The 22,523-nt window shown below is 45.1% G+C and overlaps 1 protein-coding gene and 1 pseudogene across 3 annotated transcripts; both read left to right on the top strand.

The window, feature by feature from the left end:
- The first annotated feature begins 24 nt into the window (after positions 1-24).
- Positions 25-19,169, top strand: TOMM34 (translocase of outer mitochondrial membrane 34). 2 transcript variants are annotated; one of them, XM_002747583.6, is made up of 7 exons: positions 25-229; positions 4,427-4,526; positions 6,243-6,395; positions 9,517-9,686; positions 12,576-12,723; positions 17,802-17,928; positions 18,171-19,169. In XM_002747583.6, exons 1-7 carry the CDS (start codon positions 103-105, stop codon positions 18,273-18,275), a joined length of 930 nt encoding a protein of 309 aa, XP_002747629.3. In that variant the 5' UTR covers positions 25-102; the 3' UTR covers positions 18,276-19,169. The 2 variants fall into 2 exon arrangements, with proteins under 2 accessions (XP_002747629.3, XP_054111378.1); XM_054255403.2 differs by lacking the exon at positions 25-229 and adding an exon at positions 661-803.
- LOC108591684 (large ribosomal subunit protein uL23 pseudogene) lies at positions 4,948-5,522 on the top strand (annotated as a pseudogene). Its single transcript, XR_013535210.1, has one exon. The product of XR_013535210.1 is annotated as a large ribosomal subunit protein uL23 pseudogene (transcript).
- Positions 19,170-22,523: the final 3,354 nt, after the last annotated feature.

Genomic DNA, 22,523 nt, shown 5'->3' with positions numbered 1-22,523 from the left:
TGTGGGGCGGAGAGACTCGGCGCCGGCTTCCGCCGGGACGCTGTGCGGCACCACACGAGGGAGGAAGGAAGGAACCCCCCCACTCGCTGGTCTGGCCGCGGGATGGCCCCCAAATTCCCAGACTCTGTGGAGGAGCTCCGCGCCGCCGGCAACGAGAGATTCCGCAACGGCCAGTACGCCGAGGCCTCCGCGCTCTACGGCCGCGCGCTGCGGGTGTTGCAGGCGCAAGGTACGACCCCGACCCCCGTCTCACCTCTGGCCTGCTCCTCCGACCCCCGCAACCACCGCCCGGGCCTCCCTCCGCCGGTAGCCGGCAGTCCTGCCCGGCCCTCCCTCCCATCCTTCCAGCCCCTTCCGACTCCGGCATCCTACCAGAAACTTCCTCGGCCCTTTCTTTCCACCTGCTTGTTAACCGCCCTGTTGGCCCCCATCCTAAGTTATTTAGGCCTCGTTCTGAGCCCTGAGGCTAGAGCTAAACCCTCCTCCCCCGCAGCGATTCATTTTCAAGTAGTAGTTGTTGAGTAGCTGTTAAGAGACCGCCTGTGTAACAAGACACAGAAAGTCCCTTCTCTCAAGGACAGCACATTCTTGTGGGGGCGGTGGGGAGGGCGTGGGTCTTCAGCGAGTAAGCGACCTTGGGGATAATCAGGATTAGGAAGCAGACAGACAGGGTGATGTGATAGAGTTGACTGGAGTGGGAGATCAAGGGCAGCATCTCTGAAGAATGTCTAAATGATGAGAAGCCAAGTGCACAATGTTTTGGGACCCGAAGCGAACTGCAATGAGAAGAGCCCCCCCAGAAGGTATAAATATGGTGTGTTTCGGGGGTCAAAGCATAGTGAGCCAAGGGAGGGAAGAGGAAGACATGAGGTCGGGTAGGTAGGCAGACCCTGATTGTGCAGGTGTTTTAAACCCTGTTGAGTTTGGATTCTATGCCCTGATAGGAAGCTACTGGAGAGTTTGATACATATTCTTACCACTTCTCCAGGCGTCCAGCTTGCTTCAGCATACCGCAACCTTTGCCCAAAGCCCCTTCTCTAGAGTGACTTACTCAGAAACCCCCATTGGTTAAAGCCTTGACGTTTGAAAGGAGCCTTGGATCCTGTTCTCTGTGAGTCACCGTTAATACCTATATCCCTTTGCCACCTTCCTTTTTTCCCTTTTCTTGGCTAGCATCTGTTGAGTGCTTTACCATGTGCTAGACATTTTAGACATGATCTCCTTTGATCTTTATTATGGCCTTGTGGATAATACGCTTAGAAAGGAGGAGTCCAAGAGAGTTAAGTTGCCTCCCTCGGGGTTACACGATGAAGACATGGCAGAGCCACGATTTGAATATGGATCTGTTTGATTTTGATGCTAAGTCCAATTTTTCAATCATTTTGCTAGACTTCTCAGATCCTCTCCAAATTTCACTCTTTTTTTGTCTGCACTTTTTGCAGTTTCAAGCCACTCTTTTGCCAGCTTCTTTTTTTCTGGAAAACTCCCCTTTAGGCCCACTTCCTCATGTCAGTCTTACTTGACGAAGTTGCTGAGGAAGCTGAGGTATTGATGTTGCTGCCATTTTCTTTCACCTCACCCTAGCTTATCTGGAAAATCTTGCACGTTTGTATTGGTTAATTCTGGGTCCATAGAAAAGCTAGCCTGGTATCTAGATTTATCAAGGACCAGAGTTTGGTTCTGCTACTGCTACAGATTTTTCTAGGTAATTTTGGGCAAGTCTCTTGATTTCTCTCATCAGTCTTCTTGATCATGAAGGGAGCTCAGGGAACAGCCTAACACAATGAACCCTTCCAGCAAGTCTGTGAAGTAATATCCTCATGGTAGGTGGGCACATGTGATCAGAGGGATTGAGTGACTTGTCAGGATTGCAGGATCTCATGCCCTTTCCACCACACCACTGCTGTTTCTGAGCAATCATGCTCTGGTTGAGATGTTTATCACCACCTGCAGAGGTCTGTCCTGTGAACCCTGACTCAGTGACGGATGAATAAATGCACTCTCACACTATTTCAGTGATTCAAGTTAGCTAGGGATGGTCGTAGGCTGCCTTTAAAGGGTAAAATGCAGCCAATCAACCAAGACGCCCTGTACATCCACCTCTTTATTCTGTAAAGATTTCATAACTGAGGTTCTAAGTCAACACACTTGTGGATAATTAACATGGTTAAAAGAGTGGTTTTATGAATGATAAAAGCTTTAGGTTCCAGGCCCAGAGTAAACACTATTAAACGGATAATTCCCCTTTAATCTGCCCCTGAGAGGGCCATCCAGCACAAAGTTTACGTGAGTAAACACAGTAGAGACAAAGGGATGTGGGGTAAACAGACTTAAACTGGGAAAGCCTTTTATCATCCTTATCTCTTCCCTAATAATGGACTGGCTGTCTTCAGCCTGCCCCCATTAAAACCTTTTGGTGTTCCAAAAGGTTTGAGACTATAATCTATAACTTTCCCTAATATTTCTGTACTATTTTGCCAGCCACCCCAAGTGAATTCCAACACTGGTGACTCAAGATGGATTACAGGTTTTGGGTACTTATACTTAGCTTCTTAAGGGCAAGGATGTATTTTACTAGTCTCTGTACTTTCTGTCTCTGGGTCTGGCAAAACAAGATGGGAAAAGGAAAACACTTGTTCTTGTTAGAATTGAATGAAAGATATCAAATATCAACATGGCAACAGGATACTTAGTGAAAAAAGTAAGTTGCAGAAGGATAGGCAATATGATACCTCTTAGGAAAAGCTTTAATAGACATAAAATGGTATCTGACCTGTTACACACACACACACGTGTATATAAATGTGTCAGTCTATGTTTATATATGTAAACGTAGATGAACATGCTTGAAAAATGTTACATACCCACTTCAGGATTGTACTGGCCTCTGGGGGTCTGGGGAGGGAGCACAGGGATAAGGATGGGGATGGCTGCAGTTTTAGCCATATCAAAAATTTTTTAAAGGGCCAGATGCCATGGCTTATGCCTATAATTCCAGCTCTTTGGGAGGCCAAAGCAGGAGGATCACTCGAGGCTAGGCATTCAAGACCAACCTAGGCAACACAGTGGAACTCTGTCTCTACAAAAAAATTAAAAATTAGTGGGGCATGGTGCTACACACCTGTAGTCCTATCTGCTTGGGAGGCTGAGCCAGGAAGATCACTTGAGCCCAAGAGTTTGAGGCTGCAGTGAGCTATGATCAGCCCACAAAACTCCAGCCTGGGCAACAGAGTGAGACCCTGTCTCTAAAAACTAAAAATTAAAAAAGTTGGGAACTAATATAACGTGCTAAATATAGTGATAATGTAACATGTTAAATCTGAGATAATTGTTTTCTGTATGTTTCAAAATTTTCAAAGAGAGCCTGTTTTCAATTCTTTTAACAATTATGGCCCACCCTAGTGGGTATGAAGTGGTTGAAAATTATCTTTAAAAATAAAGATCATTGTTGGTTGGGCATGGTGGCTCATGCCTGTAGTCCCACTGCTTTGGGAGGCTGAGGCAGGCAGATTGCCTGAGAACAACAAGAGTTTAAGACCAGCTTGGTCAACATGGTGAAACCCTGTCTAATAAAAATACAAAAATTAGTCTACCCAGGTGTGGTGATAGGTGCCTGTAAATCCCAGCTACTCAGGAGGCTGAGGCAGGAGCATTGCTTGAACTTAGGAGGCAGAGTTGTAATGAGTGGAGATCCCTTCACTGCATTTCAACCTGGGCGACCGACAGAGCAGGACTCTGTCTCAAATAAATAAATAAAGATTACTTTGGCCACAGTGAAGGACTTGAGCCTCTGCAATTCCTTGAGGGTAAGGACTGCCTTTAGAAAAATGTCTAATAACTCTCCCATGGGGTAGCTTAAGGCTTTTTCCTGGTTAAGTTCTCTGTACTCCTATCACACCCAGCTCAATTATCATTTCCCTGACAAAGTTCTCTCTGGCTTGACCAAGTAAAACTAATCTCATGTATTTCATGGGTCTTAGTGACCCTGCAACTTTTGGTAAATCTGTTTATCATGGCATTTATCATCTTGTTCTTTTTCTTTCTTTTCTTCTTTATTGGATTTAAATGCTTTTGATAATAAAATACACACCCATCCATCCACTTACCCAAACTCAAGTAGTACAGCATGGATCTTTGAGGCAGGAGCTAGCTATTCCATGTATGTCTTTTGTCTGTTACCAAGTTCAGTGCTGAAATGAGTGAATGAGGAGATACTTGGTTCACTGTGAATGGCAGAAAGCTCAGTGTCCTTGCTGTCATATAAGAATGACAAACATACCAGCCCAGCAGACCAACAAGCCTGATCAGGTTGTAGTTATCTCTTCTGCCTTAACACAAAGCCCAAAGAACTCTGAGTATGAAATGTATCCCAGTGCCCTGAGGCATCCATTTCCCAATTGATAATCTTTCTACTCTACCTGGGCAGGTTCTTCAAACCCAGAAGAAGAAAGTGTTCTCTACTCCAACCGAGCAGCATGTCACTTGAAGGATGGAAACTGCAGAGACTGCATCAAAGATTGCACTTCGTAAGTGGCCGAGGGTAACTTTGGGATACCTGAGGGTCTCAGAAGAGGAGGCTGGGTTAATCTGGCTTGTTTCTTCTTTGGAAGGATTCCATTCTTTACATCTGGAACAGATATTAAGAAAGTGTCACTGAGTTTTACCAGGTCACTGAGAATGGGGGGTCTCTACTTGTGTAGAGACTTGGCCCCTGACTTGTGTCTGGGAGTCTTGGCTCTGCTGCTGAAAAAGGAGTGGGATGGGCAGTTAGAAGTAGGCCTTCAAGTCTTTGTGAGATTTGAAACCTGGGGATGAGGTAGAGTTGCAGACCAGTAACTGGGTTTCCCAGGTGTTTTCCGGGGATGGGAGTATGTGAGGGGAAGGGAGCAAAGGAACAAAGGAGGAATAGAGGTTAATAGATGATCTCAGAAGAAGCAAGGAGAAAGGAAAAAAATGGTATTCATGGACCCTTTTCACAAGATGGCACCGAAAGCGAAGAAGGAAGCTCCTGCCCCTCCTAAAGCCGAAGCCAAAGCGAAGGCTTTAAAGGCCAAGAAGGCAGTGTTGAAAGGTGTCCACAGCCACAAAAAAAAGAAGATCCGCACGTCACCCACCTTCTGGCGACCCAAGACACTGCGACTCCGGAGGCAGCCCAAATATCCTCGGAAGAGCGCCCCCAGGAGAAACAAACTTGACCACTATGCGATCATCAAGTTTCCACTGACCACTGAGTCTGCCATGAAGAAGATAGAAGACAACAACACACTTGTGTTCATTGTGGATGTTAAAGCCAACAAGCACCAGATCAAACAGGCTGTGAAGAAGCTCTATGACATTGATGTGGCCAAGGTCAACACCCTGATTCGGCCTGATGGAGAGAAGAAGGCATATGTTCGACTGGCTCCTGATTACGATGCTTTGGATGTTGCAAACAAAATTGGGATCATCTAAACAGTCCAGCTGGCTAATTCTAAATATATGTATATCTTTTCACCATAAAAAAAAAAATGGTATTCATGAATGACCAGTTTAGAGGACACTGAACAATTTTTCATACCTCTTCTTCAAGCCAGTCTAATATTCTTTTATCATCATTAAACTCAAACATTTACATGAGATGTGTTCTCAGCTCTGATGTCCTGTGACATTGCTTTAGATTCATGCCCTGATGATAGCCAGGAGAGGAGGAGGGATGTGAGCGTCCTCACGGAGCCTGTGCTGAATTAATTTGTACCAGGCCCTGTGCTAGATTTCCCTCTTTGAGTGTTCAGGACCAATCTGTGGGATACGTTTACTGTGTATCCCAGGCCAGAACTTAGTTACTGAGGGTTGGGCAGTAAAGCGATTTACCTGGGTAACATAGTTGGCGGCAGAGGTGGAATTAAGACACCACCCACCCGACTCCAAAGCTCGTTTGTTATTCCCACTAGAACACAACTTAGAAACACATAGTAGCATGAAAGCCATGAGGCACTTGTTCTTGATTCTGGGAGAATTGAAACTATGAAAAGTGATGCACGTGCACACACAGTTAGCAAAATTGATGTTCCTCTGCCCTCTTTCCCCTCCTCACCTCAATCTAAGTTGAAAAATTCCTGTTCTGAGGTTTGGCATTTTTAGTTGTGTCTCTCAGCCAAAAATTACCTCCTGTACGCCGAGTGCTCCAAATAACCCTTCCTGGAAGAATCTAGGGAAACCCTGGTGGCTCAGCAGCCAGTTGACATTTTTGCCTTCTATTCTAGAGCACTGGTCTTGATTCCCTTCAGCATTAAGCCTCTGCTGCGGCGAGCATCTGCTTATGAGGCTCTGGAGAAGTACCCTATGGCCTATGTTGACTATAAGACTGTGCTGCAGATTGATGATAGTGTGACGTCAGCCCTAGAAGGCATCAACAGGTGAGCTCCATTCATAGCAGACAGTCTCCATGGCAACTCCCTATCCTTCTTGACTGGCTATGGGCTGTTGCCTTGTCTGTCTTCTGAGGGGATCCCTTCAGCTACACTTAGAAAACTCCCAATGGGCATTTAGGGGAAGGTGTGAAAGGAAAATCTGCTTTTGTATTTAGCAGGTTTTCAGGGAGTAAGAATTACTAAGATTGATTGATTTTTGCCTACCTGTGCCTTAGAGCATTTATGTACAGAGTAATATTTATCATGCACTGTTTAAGGTATTGTGCCAGGTTCAGTGGGGGATGCCAAAATGAGAAAGAAACACAGACCTCACCTATCTTCAGAGAGCTAATTGGAAGAATAAGACACAAGCCCAAGCAGCTATGACAAGCCTAAAGGGATATGGTTTGTGGATGTGGTTCAGTATGTAGTGCTGTGACCCCTCCAAGAGGTTCCCCAGGTGCACTTCCTTTCCGGTCTCTGAGCAGTTACTGGCTTTTATCATGGATATTGTCATTTGTATAACTGATCATGTTTCCCCTCTGCGTGTCCTGCTAGAAAGCCAAACACTACACTAATAGCAAACCCTTAACAGGACTTGATGCTGTGTATTTAGTGCTTCATTTATTTCTGGTTTGGCTTGTCTGTCAGCATCCTTTGTTTTCTCTTTGCCTCCTTTTTTTTTTTTTTTTTTTGAGATAAAGTTTTGCTCTATCATCAGGCGCCTCCTTTTTAGTTGAGCTGAATTCCACAAAATCTACCAATTATGTGACAGACTTTGCTCTAGGACCTGGGTTGATGACTGAGACATACCTCTTCCTGCCCTCATAGAGGTCCTGGTCTCAGGGAGGACACCAGTCAGTAATAGGAAAGCACGGTACAACATGATAAGTGCCATGGTAGGAGGCAGCAAAGGGGCTCTGAGGCCAGAAAGGAACCACCTAGCCAGCTGAGAGGGAGAGAGGGAGGCCAGAGAGAGCTTTTCAGAGGAGGTGAGCTAAGACTGAGAGATACGGGGTAGGGGGCCAGCCAGAAGACAAAGCAGCGTGTGCAAGGGTGAGCAAGTGTGACAGATCACAGGAATTGTAAGAAGATTGTTTCACGTGGTGCTGCAGGCAGGGGCTCAGCTTGGGACAGATTGGTGAGGCCAAGTCACACAAGACCCAGTGTTCAGCGGCTTGGACTTAATCATGAGCAAGTGAGGCTTTATGAAAAGGTCTTGAGCAGTGGAGCAACATGAGCAGATTTGTATTTTAGAGAAAAGCTCTTTGCTGCCATGTTGAGGGATGATATGAAAGGCAACAGAATAGGAAGGTGCCATGCAGCAATCCAGGGGAGAGGGTGGAGAGAAAACAGTGGGACCAATTCAGGGGACATGTAGGAAGTATATCAACAAATTTTAGTGATTGTGGGGTAGCAAGAAGGGAAGAATAGAAGACACCCAGATTGTTGACATGTTCACCTGGAGGTGACTATGGGACATGAGATTAGAGATGTAAGTAAGACAGTTGAGTATTTACATGGAGTAAAGGAGTAAAATACAGGCCAGATAAATACGGATTTGAGGGTCATTGGCATAGAGGTGGATTAGGGCTATGAGAGAGAAAAAGAACATCACAGCAAGTGTGTAGAAGGAAGAGGATGGAGCTTTGCAAAACTCCAGCATTTGAGCGACTTACAGAGGAACAGCAGCTGGAGAGGTGGAAGGAAACAGGGCATTTATGTCCCAAGGGAAGGAGTATTTCAAGAATGATGGAGACATCATTAGTGTCAGGTGTTCCAAGGAGCTTACATTAACTGAAGGTTTAACAGTGAAGCCACTGGTGGCTCTGATAGAAGCTGGTCAGTGGAATCAGGAGCCAGAGGGCAATGTGTTCAAAAAGTCAGGCTTGAAGGGAGACCAGGGAGTGTAGCTGGGATGGCAACGGGTGTCTGATGTGGTTTTATTAAATGAAGAAAGAGTTAAAGGGACTTAAATGCTGATGGTTGGAGTTAGTAGAGAGAAGGGATGAAGATGTGGGCGAGGGAGGTGCTGCCTGGGTGTGGTCCCTGAAAGAGACAAGAGGAGATGGTATCCAGAGCATAAGTAGGAGGATTGGTCCCATTGTCTCTTTCGTTGTGACAGGAGAGAAATAGGAATGATTGGGCACCCAGACAGGTAGGTTTGTACTTGGGGTATGAGGAAGTTTGCTCTAAAAAAGGGGAAGGGCCAGGGAACAGATTTGAGGAGAGTAGAGGTTCGAAATAGCTTGGCCACCAGGAAAACAGCCTAGTCAGAGACCTCTTGGAATTTGTAGTGATATCAGTCTATGTGGTTTTCATTCTTGTAACCATACGCAGAAGTGTATGGTTAGCTTTATTCACTCATTCAACACATACCGGATTGGGCCTTGGTGGTTGCCAGGTGATATACCAGGTGCTGGAGATCAGTTGACAAAAAGAACTTGGTCCCTGGGTAGTGTTTTAAGCCGAGATCTAAAGAATAAGTTGGAGTTAGCTGGAAGGGCCTGGAAAGTGGCAGTCTTTTTTCCAAAATAGAAGCAATTGTTCTGGTAGAGGAAAAAGCACGTGCAAAGTCTTGAATAGAAGGATCAGAAGGGAATATGGCTCACAGTGAAGTGGGACAAGAAAGGGTGAGGACCAGATCTCACAGGCCACAGTAGCCTAGGGAACTGGGAACCCCTAAGGAGTTGTAGGATTCGAGAATGACATAAGATTTGCATTTTTTTAAAAGCCTGAGCATTAAACAAATGTCAGGCGCTTGCACAATTGTGTACTCAATTCATTGATAAAATATGAAACAAAACGTATGATTCTTTCTTGGAGAAAGTAGTCTTTTTGGATCATGGTTTAAGTATCCTTAACAAGCAACAGATCACCACTTTAAAGGTAACAGAGTATAACCAAGCTCAAGGAGTGTCATGGTGACTGATCTGAGATGGCGTTTACGGTGGCAGCCTCCTCTTACTATATTGCAGCATATTGGAGGAGCTAAAGAGGTGGTTCACATGAGGGGAAGGGTGACAGCTCTGGCTCTTCTGAAAAGGCCTACCTCCCTCGGGTGTGTGAAAGGAGAAATATCTTGACCCAGCTGGAAACCTCCCTGCAATCCTGCCTTCCCTTCCAGAATGACCAGAGCTCTCATGGACTCGCTTGGGCCTGAGTGGCGCCTGAAGCTGCCCTCTATTCCCTTGGTGCCTGTTTCAGCTCAGAAGAGATGGAATTCCTTGCCTTCAGAGAACCACAAAGAGATGGCTAAAAGCAAATCCAAAGAAACCACAACTACAAAGAACAGAGGTGAGCTGTGACTCTGCCCAGAGTCTTGCAATCTCCTGGTATCCGTTTTCTTTAGAGTAGTCCTGTAAAAACCGGCATTGTTTAGTTAAGTTATAAAAATAATCTTAGCAACAAAATAGAAGTCTTCGCCTCTTAGAGATTGTTTTCTCAGTTGTATAGTGAGGGTGATGATTAAGTCTTCCTCAAAACTATGAGGACTGAATGACATAAGACACACAAAACTCTCAGCCTGGCACATAGGCATGCAGTGTGAGTTCCCTTTTCTTTCCTCCGATAGCACTTGGGATATATTACTTAGGATGTTTTTGGTTGCAAAAACAGAAAGCTCAACAGAGTAAAAATAGTATAGGGAATTTATTGGCTCATAAAACTGAAAAATCCAGAGAGAGGTCAGGCAAGGTTTGCTCTAACAGCTTACTGTATTCACAGACTAACTTCATTTTTCTGCACTTACCTCAGCTTCTTCTCTGTTGTGTGTCAGCTTTGTCTTTGGCAAGCTTCCCTCCTAGTAGCAAAATAGCTATAGCAGTTCCTGGCCTCACATCCATAACCCATGCCTCATGACCCAGAGAAAGAAAGTCTTTCTCTGGTAGCTCACTGGGAAAAGATAGGGTTTTTTTGGTTTTTTTTTTGCCCTAAAATGCTGTAGCTCATATATTTTCTCAATCAATTTTTCAATCTATTCTGGTTTTCTTGGTGACAGGCCATTCTTTGAAGTACACACCATAACCAGGAGATGAGATTTTGTGATTAGGTCAGCCCTGAGGCAACTGCCCCACCTCCAGAGCTAGAGGGTGATGCTTCCCAGGAGCGTATGCACTGTGGGAATCCCTGGGGAAGCATGAAGAAAAGAAGGGAGATCCAAGCTAGGCAGCCAAAAACAGGAGACTCCTCACTTCAACTTATGTGAAATGAAGAAGCCATTTGTCAGGCACTAGGAAGCTCTTTTAATGTTCCAGGAGAAGGGTCCCAGCCCAGCAAGCTAGGGATTGAGGCAGGTGCAGAAGGGATCAGAGATGGAGGCCTGCCTATTGTAAGTGACCTTTAGGTGTTAGGGGAGGACAAAAGTTACTCACCTTCTATAGGAGAATGCCTATCTGGTCATGGGTAACGTTCATTCTGGTTTGTAGGAGCCTGGTAAGTGTTCCCCACTCTTCTCTAGGATGAAAATGTCAGGTGCTAATGAACCTGATGGCATCAGTGCACCTACCATTGATTTCATTCTTTTGGGGTCACTGAGCCATGTGTTCCAAGCCGTGTGTATGCTAAGCAGGGTGACACAGAGGACAGGAAGTCTTGGCCCTCAGGGACCTCTCCATCAAATGAGGGACTGAGACATCAGCACGGTCTTAAAACACAAGGAAGAGGGACATGTGCTTTAGAGTCTTAGTGTTTGAGAAGTTCAGGATAGACACTGACTTAAGTGCATGAGGGAGTTGGGGAAAGACTCAGGAGGGGTGGCAGTGGAGGTGGAGCCTTGAGCCGGACCTTGAAGAAGGAGGTCATCAGGTGGGAAGAAAGGAGAATCCTTGGCAGAGACAGTGGAGAGAGTTGGAGAATGAAAGTGCATGGTGGGGAATGGTGGGAATAAGTATGACTGCAGAGAGTGGTGTGTTGCAGGGTGCCAGTGAAGCTGAAGCCCTACCTTTAGAGAAAGCTGAGTGTGTGTGCACAGGGAGATGTACACAGGAACGTTCATAGAAGACTGTAATAGAAAAAAACCACCAGAGATAACGCAGATCTCCATAAATGGGAGAATGGACAATCCAGCTATGGTCTTGCAGCAGTGAAAATGAAGGAGCTGCAGGCCTGTGCATCAACGCAGATGAATCTGAGGAATATAATGTTAAGGGGAAAAAGAAAAACCAAGTCACAAAAGAATACACAGACTCATTTATTCTTCTGTATGAAGTTCAAAAAGTAAACAACAAATGGTCTGTGGGTACTATACAGTTAAACTGTTTAAAAAAAGATGGGGAAGAAGCACAGAATTGGGGGTGTTTCCTCCAGCAGTAGACTTAATTGGGGTGGGTCCCCAGGACTTCAAAGATCCTAGTTCTTTTTCTTAAACCAGGTGATGAATTTGGGGTGTAAACCTATAATCTTATCCTGGTCATAAATATTTAATATTTTATAAAGATAGTTTAAAAAAATTTTAAAAGCAGGTGATACAGAGCTGAGGCTGGAATAATTAATTGGAGCCAAGCAGTGAAGGGCCTGAACACCAAGTTGAGCAGCTTGGATTTCACCTTGTTGTCTCTGCTTTCTCTCCTTGAAGGCTGGAGCGGAGCTGCACGTGTTAGATGAGGGAGGATACTCATAGGCTCAGCCCAAACCAGAGATGAGGGGAATAGCAGGCTCTTCTCCCCTTTTCTCATAGCCCAGAAGCTATACACTTTCTTTAGCAGATGTTTATTAATATTTATTTACTTACTGTCCTGCTTTAAGTGTATAGTATGTTCTGTACTTTCTTATGTAGTCTCAGATTTGGCCCTGAAAATAGCCATCTGTTGAATAAGTATTGCCTTATTTTATTGTCGAGGAAATTGAGGTCCAAAAGTTAGGTAGGTCACATAAGATCTTCCAGCTACCACGAGGCAGTGCCAAGGCTAGAACCTGGGTTGCTTTTTATCATGTATATATTTTTATGTGCATGTAAAAATGTTTTTATATCAGGAATCCCCAACCTCTTCTTAATGAAAAACTGTTTAATTTCCCAGAAGCTATTAATTGGAAGTCATTAATCAGGAAGGATGATTTACAACAGTGTAGGAAATCTCTGGGGGAGAGGATTGTAGACGATTTGGAAGGGATGATGCTGAAGAGATTTCCCTGATCTCAGTTGGGTGCTGCTCCATGGTTTTTCTCCTCTTCTGAATTTGTATCTAGTGCCTTCTGCTGGGGATGTGGAGAGAGCCAGAGTTCTGAAGGAAGAAGGCAATGAGCTTGTAAAGAAGGGAAGCCATAAGAAAGCTATTGAGAAGTACAGTGAAAGCCTCTTGTATAGTAACCTGGAGTCTGCCACATACAGCAACAGGTATCTCCTACACAGCTGCTGGCCTGGGGCATTTCAGGACATTGGATGTTTTGTTCCATAGTCTTCTCTTGGATTGTGATGGGCTCTTCATCCCTAGCATTTAATCAAGTGTGTTATGGCTCAAAACTTGCATCCACGCTGTGAGCTAGATACAGCTAGTGGCATTCATTCTCTCCAAAGGGCGGAAACTGAGGGATGCCAAATGGTAGCCTGGGCTTTGTTGGCCCGTGTCCCCAGAATTTTCATAAGCATACAATGTAAGTAAAAGCAGTGTGCTTGCTCTGCAAACACAACCCTAATATGTCTCTTAATCTCTCCATCCCACCACGCTACTCCCTACCCTTCTCAAAGACTCTCCTATTAGAAATTTTGGCACCATTTCTGTGAGTACTGGCCCAGAAGCCAGAGTATGAAGTAACCATTGCCTGGCCAAAGAACAAGAAAGATGGCTGCAGTCTAGCCTGAGGGTGTTAGACTTGTGAGCCTGTGGAAAGCCTTGCACCAGGAGCTGCCATCAGTGACGACTGACTGACACAGCCTGGGAGCCAGGCGCAGTCCCTTCACTGTGTAGGACTGACTGATTGCAACAATGCTCTGAGCTGTAGGCGCTTTTTCTGTTTTAAAGTTGAGAAAATTGAGGCTCAGAGAAGGAAGAGTTTTGCCTTAAACTTACCCAACCAGTAAATGTTGGTGCCAGAATTAGAATCTGGCTCCAACAAGATCTTCCTATTAGTTTTACTCTTAGAAGCTTGAAACATTCAGCAAGGGACCATATCAAAACCAAACAGTATAAAACATTTATTATAAAATGTTATAAATCTGTTTCTCCTTCCCTACCAGCATACACATACCACTCTCTAGTTCAGAAATCTGGGTTCTAATATAGACACATTGTTTTATTCCAAACTCTTGGGATAAAATTTGTTTCCCAGCCATGCGGTGGCTCAACACCTATAATCCCAACACTTTGGGAGGCTGAGGCAGGAGGCTCACTTGACGTCAGGTGTTCGAGACGAGCCTGGCCAACACAGCAAAACCCATGTCTACTAAAAATACCAAAAATTAGCCAGGCACATGGTACACGCCTGTGATCCCAGCTACTCAGGAGGCTAAGGCAGGAGAATCTAGGAGCTGGAGATTGCAGTGAGCTGAGATTGTGCCACTGCACTCCAGCCTGGGCGATGGAACAAAACTCTGTCTCAGAAAAAACACAAAAAACCCATGTTTCCCATTTTAGTGAAGTAATAATGTCTGAATTATGTAACATCCCAGCAGAGTCTGGGGGACCTTGCAGAAGCTAATTATTAGTATTTCTGCCAGTGAAACTTGGAAATTCCATGTTCACAGGCGGTAGAATAGAGAAACGAAGTGGTTTCATGTCAGTTCAGGTCAGGTTTTGCTGCCCAAAGAGTTGGAAAGAGAACTTGTAATTTTAAAGCTTATATTTTGGAATTTTGCATCTGTGGCTCTGTGTGGTTTTATGGCTGATTGGATCAGAGGGGCCTTAATCTGCCAGGCTAATTTGAAAAAGAAGCCTGCAGCCTGTTCGTTCCGTGTTTGTACGGCATCTTCTAACTCCTCTGTCTCTGGGCCCTCTTTCACCTTGCTTACTGTATGCTGCTGGACACCTCCATGAACTCATTTTTCTGGATTATTACCACATGTGGAGCCATGTTTTGTCTTGTTTAAATACTGTTCTTCATGCAGTTGTCTGTGCCATGCTCTTTTAATTACTGCTGCTTTATGATACAGGGCTGGTTTTTCTTCATTCTTCTTAATCAGAGTACTCCTAGTATTTTTCCATGTTCTTCTAGCTAAACTTTCAGATTATTTTGGCAAATTCCAAAAAATGTCTTGTTGGACAGCTTTTGGTTGTGATTGCATTGGATTTATAATTTAATCTGGAGGACTGATGACAGAACTGAATTTTTAGCCATTGTGGCTAACATTTTACCATGTCCTGGAACATCTTGGACCTAGTCTAAGGCTCCACCTCATGTACGCCCATCTGAATGACACAGTGCATAGGCTTTGGCTTACTTTGCTTCCCTTTGTGCAGGTGACACCTGAGTGCATAGCACCTACAACTTGCCAGCCCTGAAACAGCTCTCATTTGTACTCACAACAGTTCTTCGGTTTAGATCATTGTTCTGTGTTACCTAATCAGGCTCAGAAAGATGAATTAATGAGTAGAAAGTTAAACAACTAATACATGACAGCTGGGATTTATGCCAGATCCTTGTGACTCCAAAGCTTATTTCCCTTTCACTAACTTGTGTTACTTCCCAACCCTTTGTAATTAAAACCCTTCTGGCTGGATACAAAATCAGCTCATTTACCAGAAGTCAAGGGTGTTTATTTTGTTGCCTGAAGTTACACTTTTTGATTATCTTAAATATAGTTTTTAGAAGTCTCACACGACCCTATTAATCACCACATTTCTATTCTGAAATCACTATACAGTGCATAATGCTTACACTATGGTTCCTCTACTTCCGCTATTTATTTGAATTGCCAGAGCCCACGGGGAGGAAATGTTAGTTTCCTCAGAATTCCTTTATGTTCAGGCCAGACGTGGTAGCTCACACCTGTAATCCCAGCACTTTGGAAGGCTAAGGTGGGCAGATTGCTTGAGGTCAGGAGTTTGAGACCAGCCTGGCCAACATGGTGAAACCCCATCTCTACCAAAAAATGCAAACGTTAGCTGTGCATGGTGGCATGCACCTGTAATCCCAGCTACTCAGGAGGCTGAAGTGGGAGAATGAATCGCTTGAACCCAGGAGGTGGAGGTTGCAGTGAGCCATGATCATGCCATGCCATTGCACTCCAGCCTGGGGGACAGAGTCTCACTCTGTCCCTGCTGAGAAAGAAGAATGCCTCTGTGTCCAAAGTTTAAAACGGGGGCTACTTTCCTAAAACTTGGTGGTCCATTTTATTTTGCTTGTAATTTGTGAGTCAGGAATTAGGGAAGAGCAGTTCTCATTTGGGGTCTCTCGTGCAGGGTCAGCAAGATGGTAGCTGGGGCTGGAATCCTCTAAAGATTTCTTCCTTGAATGTCTGGCAGTCGGGCTGCTTGACTTAAAATGGCTGGGCGATGGAACTGCTAGAGCAAGCTGGCATCTCTTTCCACTTTCTTAGCAGCCTTTTCATGTGTGCTGGCGTGAGCTTCCTGGGAGCGTGGTGGCTTCAGAGTCGTTGGCTTCTTCTCTGTCAGTTCAAGGCTCCAAGAGCAAGTGTTTCCAGAGACCAAGGTGGAAGCTGCAAGGCCTATTAATGACCTAACCTTGGAAGTCACATCATGTCCCTTCCTCTGTCCTCTGTTACAGCAGTCATAGAGCCTGCCTAAATTCAGAGAGAGAGCAGAGACCCCTCAGTGGGAGGAGTGCCGAAGAATTTGTGCCTGTCTTTTAAGTTGCTACACGAAGGTTTTTCTCTCAGTTAATTTATAAATTCCATGCAATTACAAAGAACTAGTGCAGTTTTCTAATTCATGATTATGATTCCAAAGTTTGTTAGAAAAAAAAGAACAACAGCATGAGAGAATCTGGGCTGGAATCCTCTAAAGCTTTCTTCCTTGAATGGAGAAAAGAGAGATTATTTAATAAGAGGTGATGGGTTGCCCTGGTTAGAGTTAAACCTGAGTCCTACCTTACTTCTTATTTTAAAATAAATTCTAAGTGGATCACAGTTTGAAATGTAAAAAGTGAAACCATTCAGTTCTAGAAGAACACATGGATTAAATGTCTTACAGTGGGGAAGGTATTCTTGTGTGAAGGAAAAGAAAATGTTACAGAAGTCATTAAAGTTAGAGAAGTTTGATTTCATACAATTAAAACCCTTACGTAAGGATATTCTGCTTTACTCACATTTAAAGCAACTAAGATACTGCTTTCTTCCATCTTGGCACAAATTAAAATTTAAGACCCAAAGTTGGTACAGTTGTAGGAAAATAGCCTCTGTCAATAACTATTCAGCTTTTTTTGCAAAGCATTTTGGCAGTAACAATCAAATTTCTTTTTTTTTTTTTTTTTTTTTTTTTGGGCAAGAGATAGGGTCTCTCTATGTTACCCAGGCTGGTCTTAAACTCCCAGACTCATCTGATCTTCCCACCTTAGCCTTCCAAAGTGCTGGGATTATAAGCATGAGCCACCACACCTGGCCAGATTTCAGAATGCACGTATCTTTGGATACAGCAGTCCCTTGCACGCGGATATTCATCCTGGCATCATTTATTTGCAAACTAGAAACAATGAAAAATACCTCTCGATAAGAAATTGCTGAAACAAATTATGCTACATCCAACTTCGTGAATACCCTGCACCCACTGAAAACAGTGAGGTGGAATGGATTAACTTATGTAATGAGCTCCCAGACACTGGACTGCTTTGTTTTTAGTGACTGTCTTTGGAGAGAAGGACTGGAATTGAATGAGGAAGATAGACACACACATGCACTTTTTTTAAACACAGATGCAGAATATTTTGTTGTATGGATGTACATGACTTTTTTCCAACATTTTATGAAAATGTTCAAAATATAGGAAATTTGAAAGATTTTTTACAGTGAACATCCATATACCTGCCATCTAAATTCTACAATTATTATTGTTATATTTGCTATTTAGCCATCTGTTGGTCTGTAGTCTTTGATGCATTTCAAAGTAAATTGCACACATCTTTATATTTCACCCCTGTGTCAGCATTACATCATTAGAGTTCAGTATTCAGTTTTTGTCCTTAAAGTAGATAATTTTTTAATCTGTCAAGGGAAAGGCTTTGCTTAAAAGAGCTCAGTATAGGAGAGTACAGTACAGTGTGACAGAACTAAATGACATCAGGATCTGGAGTCCCACAAACAAACTTCCTGCCTATTTGAATCTAGGGTCTGCCCCTCACTGCTGGTGGTACTTTTACCTTTCTGAGCCAGCATGTTTCATCCGTGAGGATTTAAGAAGCTATAAAGTAACCAGCACAGAGTAGGTGTTCACCAACTTGTAGATCACGTCTCAAGCTACTTCGCAGCATGTGGGTGGCCCATAAGAAGTGACTGAAACCTCCGAAATGGTCTCTCCCCTTTAGAGCACTCTGCTATTTGGTCCTGAAGCAGTACAAGGAAGCAGTGAAGGACTGCACAGAAGCCCTCAAGCTGGATGGAAAGAATGTGAAGGCATTCTACAGACGGGCTCAAGCCCACAAGGCACTCAAGGTAAGAAAAAATCCTGGCTGAAAGGTCTCAACATATCTACAGAGATTTATGTCAGTGGCGGCATTTATGGGGTGTAGCCAAGCTGAGGCAATATCTGCAGCTTTTCTGTCTCATCCTGGGCCTGGGTTCACTCAGGGCAGGCCTCTCTGTGAGCTGGGGTTTGAAAACACTTTGTTGCCTCAGCAGCTATTCCCACCCCAGTTGGGGAATCTTCCCCACACTCCTGTCCTTGATTTTATTAGGACTATAAATCCAGCTTTGCAGACATCAGCAACCTCCTACAGATTGAGCCTAGGAACGGTCCTGCACAGAAGTTACGGCAGGAAGTGAAGCAGAGCCTACACTAAAAATCCAGCAAGGCAGCCGGAAACCCCTGCCTGACCTTACCAGAGGAGCTGCGGGCCACCTGCTCTGTGCCCGCGCCTGAAACCCAGCATGCCCCAAGTGAGCTCTGAAGCCCCCCCCCAGCCCTTGATGGCCTCCCACCCCAGAAGAGGCTTTGCTTGTTCAAATTAAGCTCAGTGTAGTCATACACAGACATCATTGTTTCGCCAGAAGAGTCCCACTAGAGCTAAGTGTGAAGCTGAAGCCCTGTCCCTATTCCCCCCAGCTCAGCTAGCTGATCACAACAGCAGATCCTCATCGGCAAAGCATTTAGCTTTGTCCTGCCCAAGTGTGCTCCAGACTGAGTGCGGCCCATGTAGCTTCCCCAGACCCCACCTCACTGCAGTTAATCTGAACAGCCTGAGCTTCTGGGCAAGGGTGGGAGGGGTTTGGGGAGGATGATAAACCTAAGGCCCTGACGCAAAGCAGTCTGTTGAGCTGGTTCTCCAGGACTGCAGTCTCTCCAGGTGTGCAGCTGCTGTCCCTCTCCTGTCCTTAGACAGTCTCCTGTGTCTGAGCCCCAGTGCCTTTTGTTCAGGCCATCCTTTGGTGGGAAGGCAGAGCCCTGACCCCTGGATGTCTGTTCATGACTCTGTGCTACTGCCTTCTGCAGAGAGGCACCTAAGCTGTTTTAAGAACCCAGTGATTGTGGCCACTCCTCTTAGAGGTGAGATGGGGAGAGAGGCCTCCTTGGTCAGTGTCCATGCTTTCTGGGCAGGGACTTGGCTTTTTGTTCCAACAGTGGCCTTCTCCAGGCCTCTTAGTTCTTTGTAATATGTTGAAGTTAATTTGAACTGACTGATTTTGTTGAACTGCGTGTTTAAGCTGTTGCATTAAAAGGCTTTCTTCTACATAAATGTCTGCTGTGCTTTCATTTCTGCCTTTTCAGCTTTGCACCTGGAACTTTGTAGTAATAATAAAAGCTATTGCTTACTGGGCATTCATTCATTTGTTGAACAAATGTATTGACATGTCTGGATGGGCCAGGCACTGCAAATAGTGCTAGGGAGACAGCAGTGAATAGACATAGCCCCTGCTCTCAGACGGCTGGCAGCCTAGTGGGAAGGCAAGATGTTAATCAGACAACCACACACATGTAAAATTGCAGCTTGCCTAAGTGTTGTGAAGTAGTTTTGTTATTTCCTTTCCCAAAAGGGGAAATTTGATGCAGTGGAGGGAATGTGGTCCCTGAGTAAGTAAAGCTTGAATTGAGTTCCAAACGGGGAAGTTAACTAGTGAAGAGGGGAGGGAAAAGCATCGTGGACAGATGGCATGTGTAAGGCCCTCACTGGGAGCACGGCCAGTGAGTACGGGGACCTAAAAGGGCCGATCAAGTTCACAAAACATGGGATGCAGTGAGGCTGGAGAGTGCTTTAGGACCTAGCCAGAATCAAGTGCTGCCTTGTTTTCCTGGGCTGGTTTTCAACCTATGGAAATGGAGTTTCAGGATTCCATGGAGCAGAGCAGACAGGGTTTTTTGATCATCCCTTGGCTCCCATCACATAGTGCTAAGCAGCACTCAGCATGGCACCTCTGAGCTCTCTTAAGGATGAGTCTGTCATCTGAGCCATCACAAACATCCAGGCTGAAGCAGAGTTTACAGTCAGACAAACCCCATGGGCACCATCAAGGGACAGTTTCAAAGTGGGGCACTGTACCCCTTTAATTGCCTCATAAGCAGGCAGGACTGATGTGAGTCAGGTTTCATGACATCCACTCACAACTGATTTATATTGTTCTGAGCTCTAGAAGGCAGGCAACTTGATATGCTAGTAAAGACACAGGGTAGGGCTGGCACAACCCGAAGAGGCTACTTGTTTTATACTTCAGAATTTCTGATGAACACAACATGTTCATCCCCATCACTCATCTTTGAAACTTACTATCAGACTTTTCCAGAGAGCCTTTGAAGAATAAAACTTCTGTTTCTCATAGATTAGTTTCTAGGAAGGGACACACAGCTATCAATGTGTCTTAACGGTTGTGATGGAATTCTACCCCACTCCCAGAGAAGGTAAACATCGTTACGTGGGAATGACAGGGCAGAGTCCTACTTGGGAGCAGATCATGCAAGGTCTCCTAGGCTGTGGAAAGTGGTCCTTACTCTAATGATGGGAAGCTACTGCAGGATTTATGCAAGGATGAGACATTAGAGAGGCATTTTGAAAAAAAAAGCCTTAAAACTGCATGGTGGAGGCCAGATTGCAGGAGGGCCAGGGTAGGTGCAGTTAACCAGTGGAAGGCAGTGAGAGCAGGGGTTGAGCTTAGCTCGAGCTAGTGGATTTATTCCACTAGGTAGTGGGAGTGGATTTGGATTTGGTAGGAGGTAATATTGATGGGTTTTCTATGAAAGATGGGAGGAGAGAAAGTGTGTGGCAGCAGGGCTGGGGAAACCCTCCAATTCTGGCTGTTGTAACAGAATGGTGGGGCCATTTATGGAGATAGAACACTAGAAGAGAGAATCAGAATAAGGCTGGGCATGGTGGCTCACCAACGCTTTGGAAGGCCGAGGCAGGTGGATCACCTGAGGTCAGGAGTTTGAGATCAGCGTGACCAATATAATAAAACCTCATCTCTACTAAAAATACAAAAATTAGCCAGATGTGGTGGCATACACCTGTAGTCCCAGCAAGAGACAGGAGAATTGTTTGAACCCAGGAGGCGGAGGTTACAATGAGCAGAGGTTGTACCACTGCACTCCAGCCTGGGTGACAGAGTGAGACTCCATCTAAAAAAAAAAAAAAAACCAGAATGAGAAGGAAGGAGAACTTAGTTAAATCATGAGCTTGATTTTAGACATGTTACTGAGATAATTAGGAGCTGATGGCAGGTAGGCTGTGGAATGTGAGAGAAGTGACTCAGGTACTCAAGAGTTGACTGAAGAAAAAAACGGGGAGTCATCCTAGACTGGGTGCAAATTGAAGATGTGTTTGAAAATTAGATAGCTCAGGAGAGCATGGCATGAGGAAAGGAGAGGGCCCAGGACTGAGACTAAGGAAATGCCAACAGTCAGCACTGGGGAGAAGATGATGGATCTGCACGGGCAGCAGATTAGAAGCAGCCAGAGAAGTGGGCAGGGTGTGGTGAAGACAGGTTGGAGGTTTGTGGAGTGGGAAACAGGAAGAATGAGGAGCTGAGAGTGGCAAAGCAGCACCTTGAGGACTCAGTCAAATTTGTTGCTGGTGAATTTTTAGCAGAACCCAGTCTACTTGGGTCATAGTGGCCACTTTCATTTGGCTGCTCAGGTATAAGAGAGCGAAGACCTGGACTGTACATCCCTGATGGGAGGTGAGCACTAACTGTCCCAAAGAAGCTTTTCAAGAGACTTCCCCATTACCTGTAGGGATGACAATCCTAACCTGGTAAGATACCCTAAAGCATTCCTACCAGGGTTCTTTAATCATGTTACACAACCCCTTAGCTAACCTGGAGCCGAGAAGCAACTGGGTGTTTGCCCTGCAGGGTGCTCAAGCCAGGGACTCGGTGCACATCAGATGGGGGCCCCTGTAGCTCTGGTGTATTGTGTGATACTGATGTTGTCATCCACTGTACCATTGATGGATCAGCTCCTGGCACTTTTCCTGCTCTTGTGTATATACACTCTGTGTACTTCAGCACTCCTTTGGGTTTCTGTTTCTTTTTGAGATGGAGTTTCATTCATGTTGCCCAGGCTAGAGTGCGATGGCGCAATCTCAGCTCACTGCAATCTCTGCGTCCCAGGTTCAAGCGAATCCCCTGCCTCAGCCTTCTAAGTAGCTGGGATTACAGGCATGGACTGGATAATTTTTTGTATTTTTAGTAGAGATGGGGTCTTTCCACGTTGGTCAGCCTGGTCTCGAACTCCCAACCTCAGGTGATCTGCCCACCTCAGCCTCCCAGAGTGCTGAGATTATAGGCATGAGCCACTGCGCCCGCCTGGGTTTTTGTTTCTTGTAGCCAGAGCCCCCACCCAGTCATGCCTACCCTTTGCTCTGTCCCTACCTCCTTCAGACACAAAAGGGCCTCCTGGGAGGCAAGGCAGATTTTGCAGCACTTTTAATACACAAAGCAAAAGGTAATAGGCTGGATAGATGACCAACCTTCACTCACATACAGAGCCCAAGTATAGATACTGACTAATTGGTAAATAAGTTAGAGTTTGCAGGGCCTTAGGGCTGAGAGCCAGAAACACTCCTTCTGGCAGCCATGGAAGTGAGGATTTCCTTTCCTGA

Source organism: Callithrix jacchus, chromosome 5 (genome assembly GCF_049354715.1).
Source record: "Callithrix jacchus isolate 240 chromosome 5, calJac240_pri, whole genome shotgun sequence".
Lineage (NCBI taxonomy): Eukaryota > Metazoa > Chordata > Mammalia > Primates > Cebidae > Callithrix > Callithrix jacchus.
This window is presented reverse-complemented; position numbering and strand designations above follow the sequence as displayed.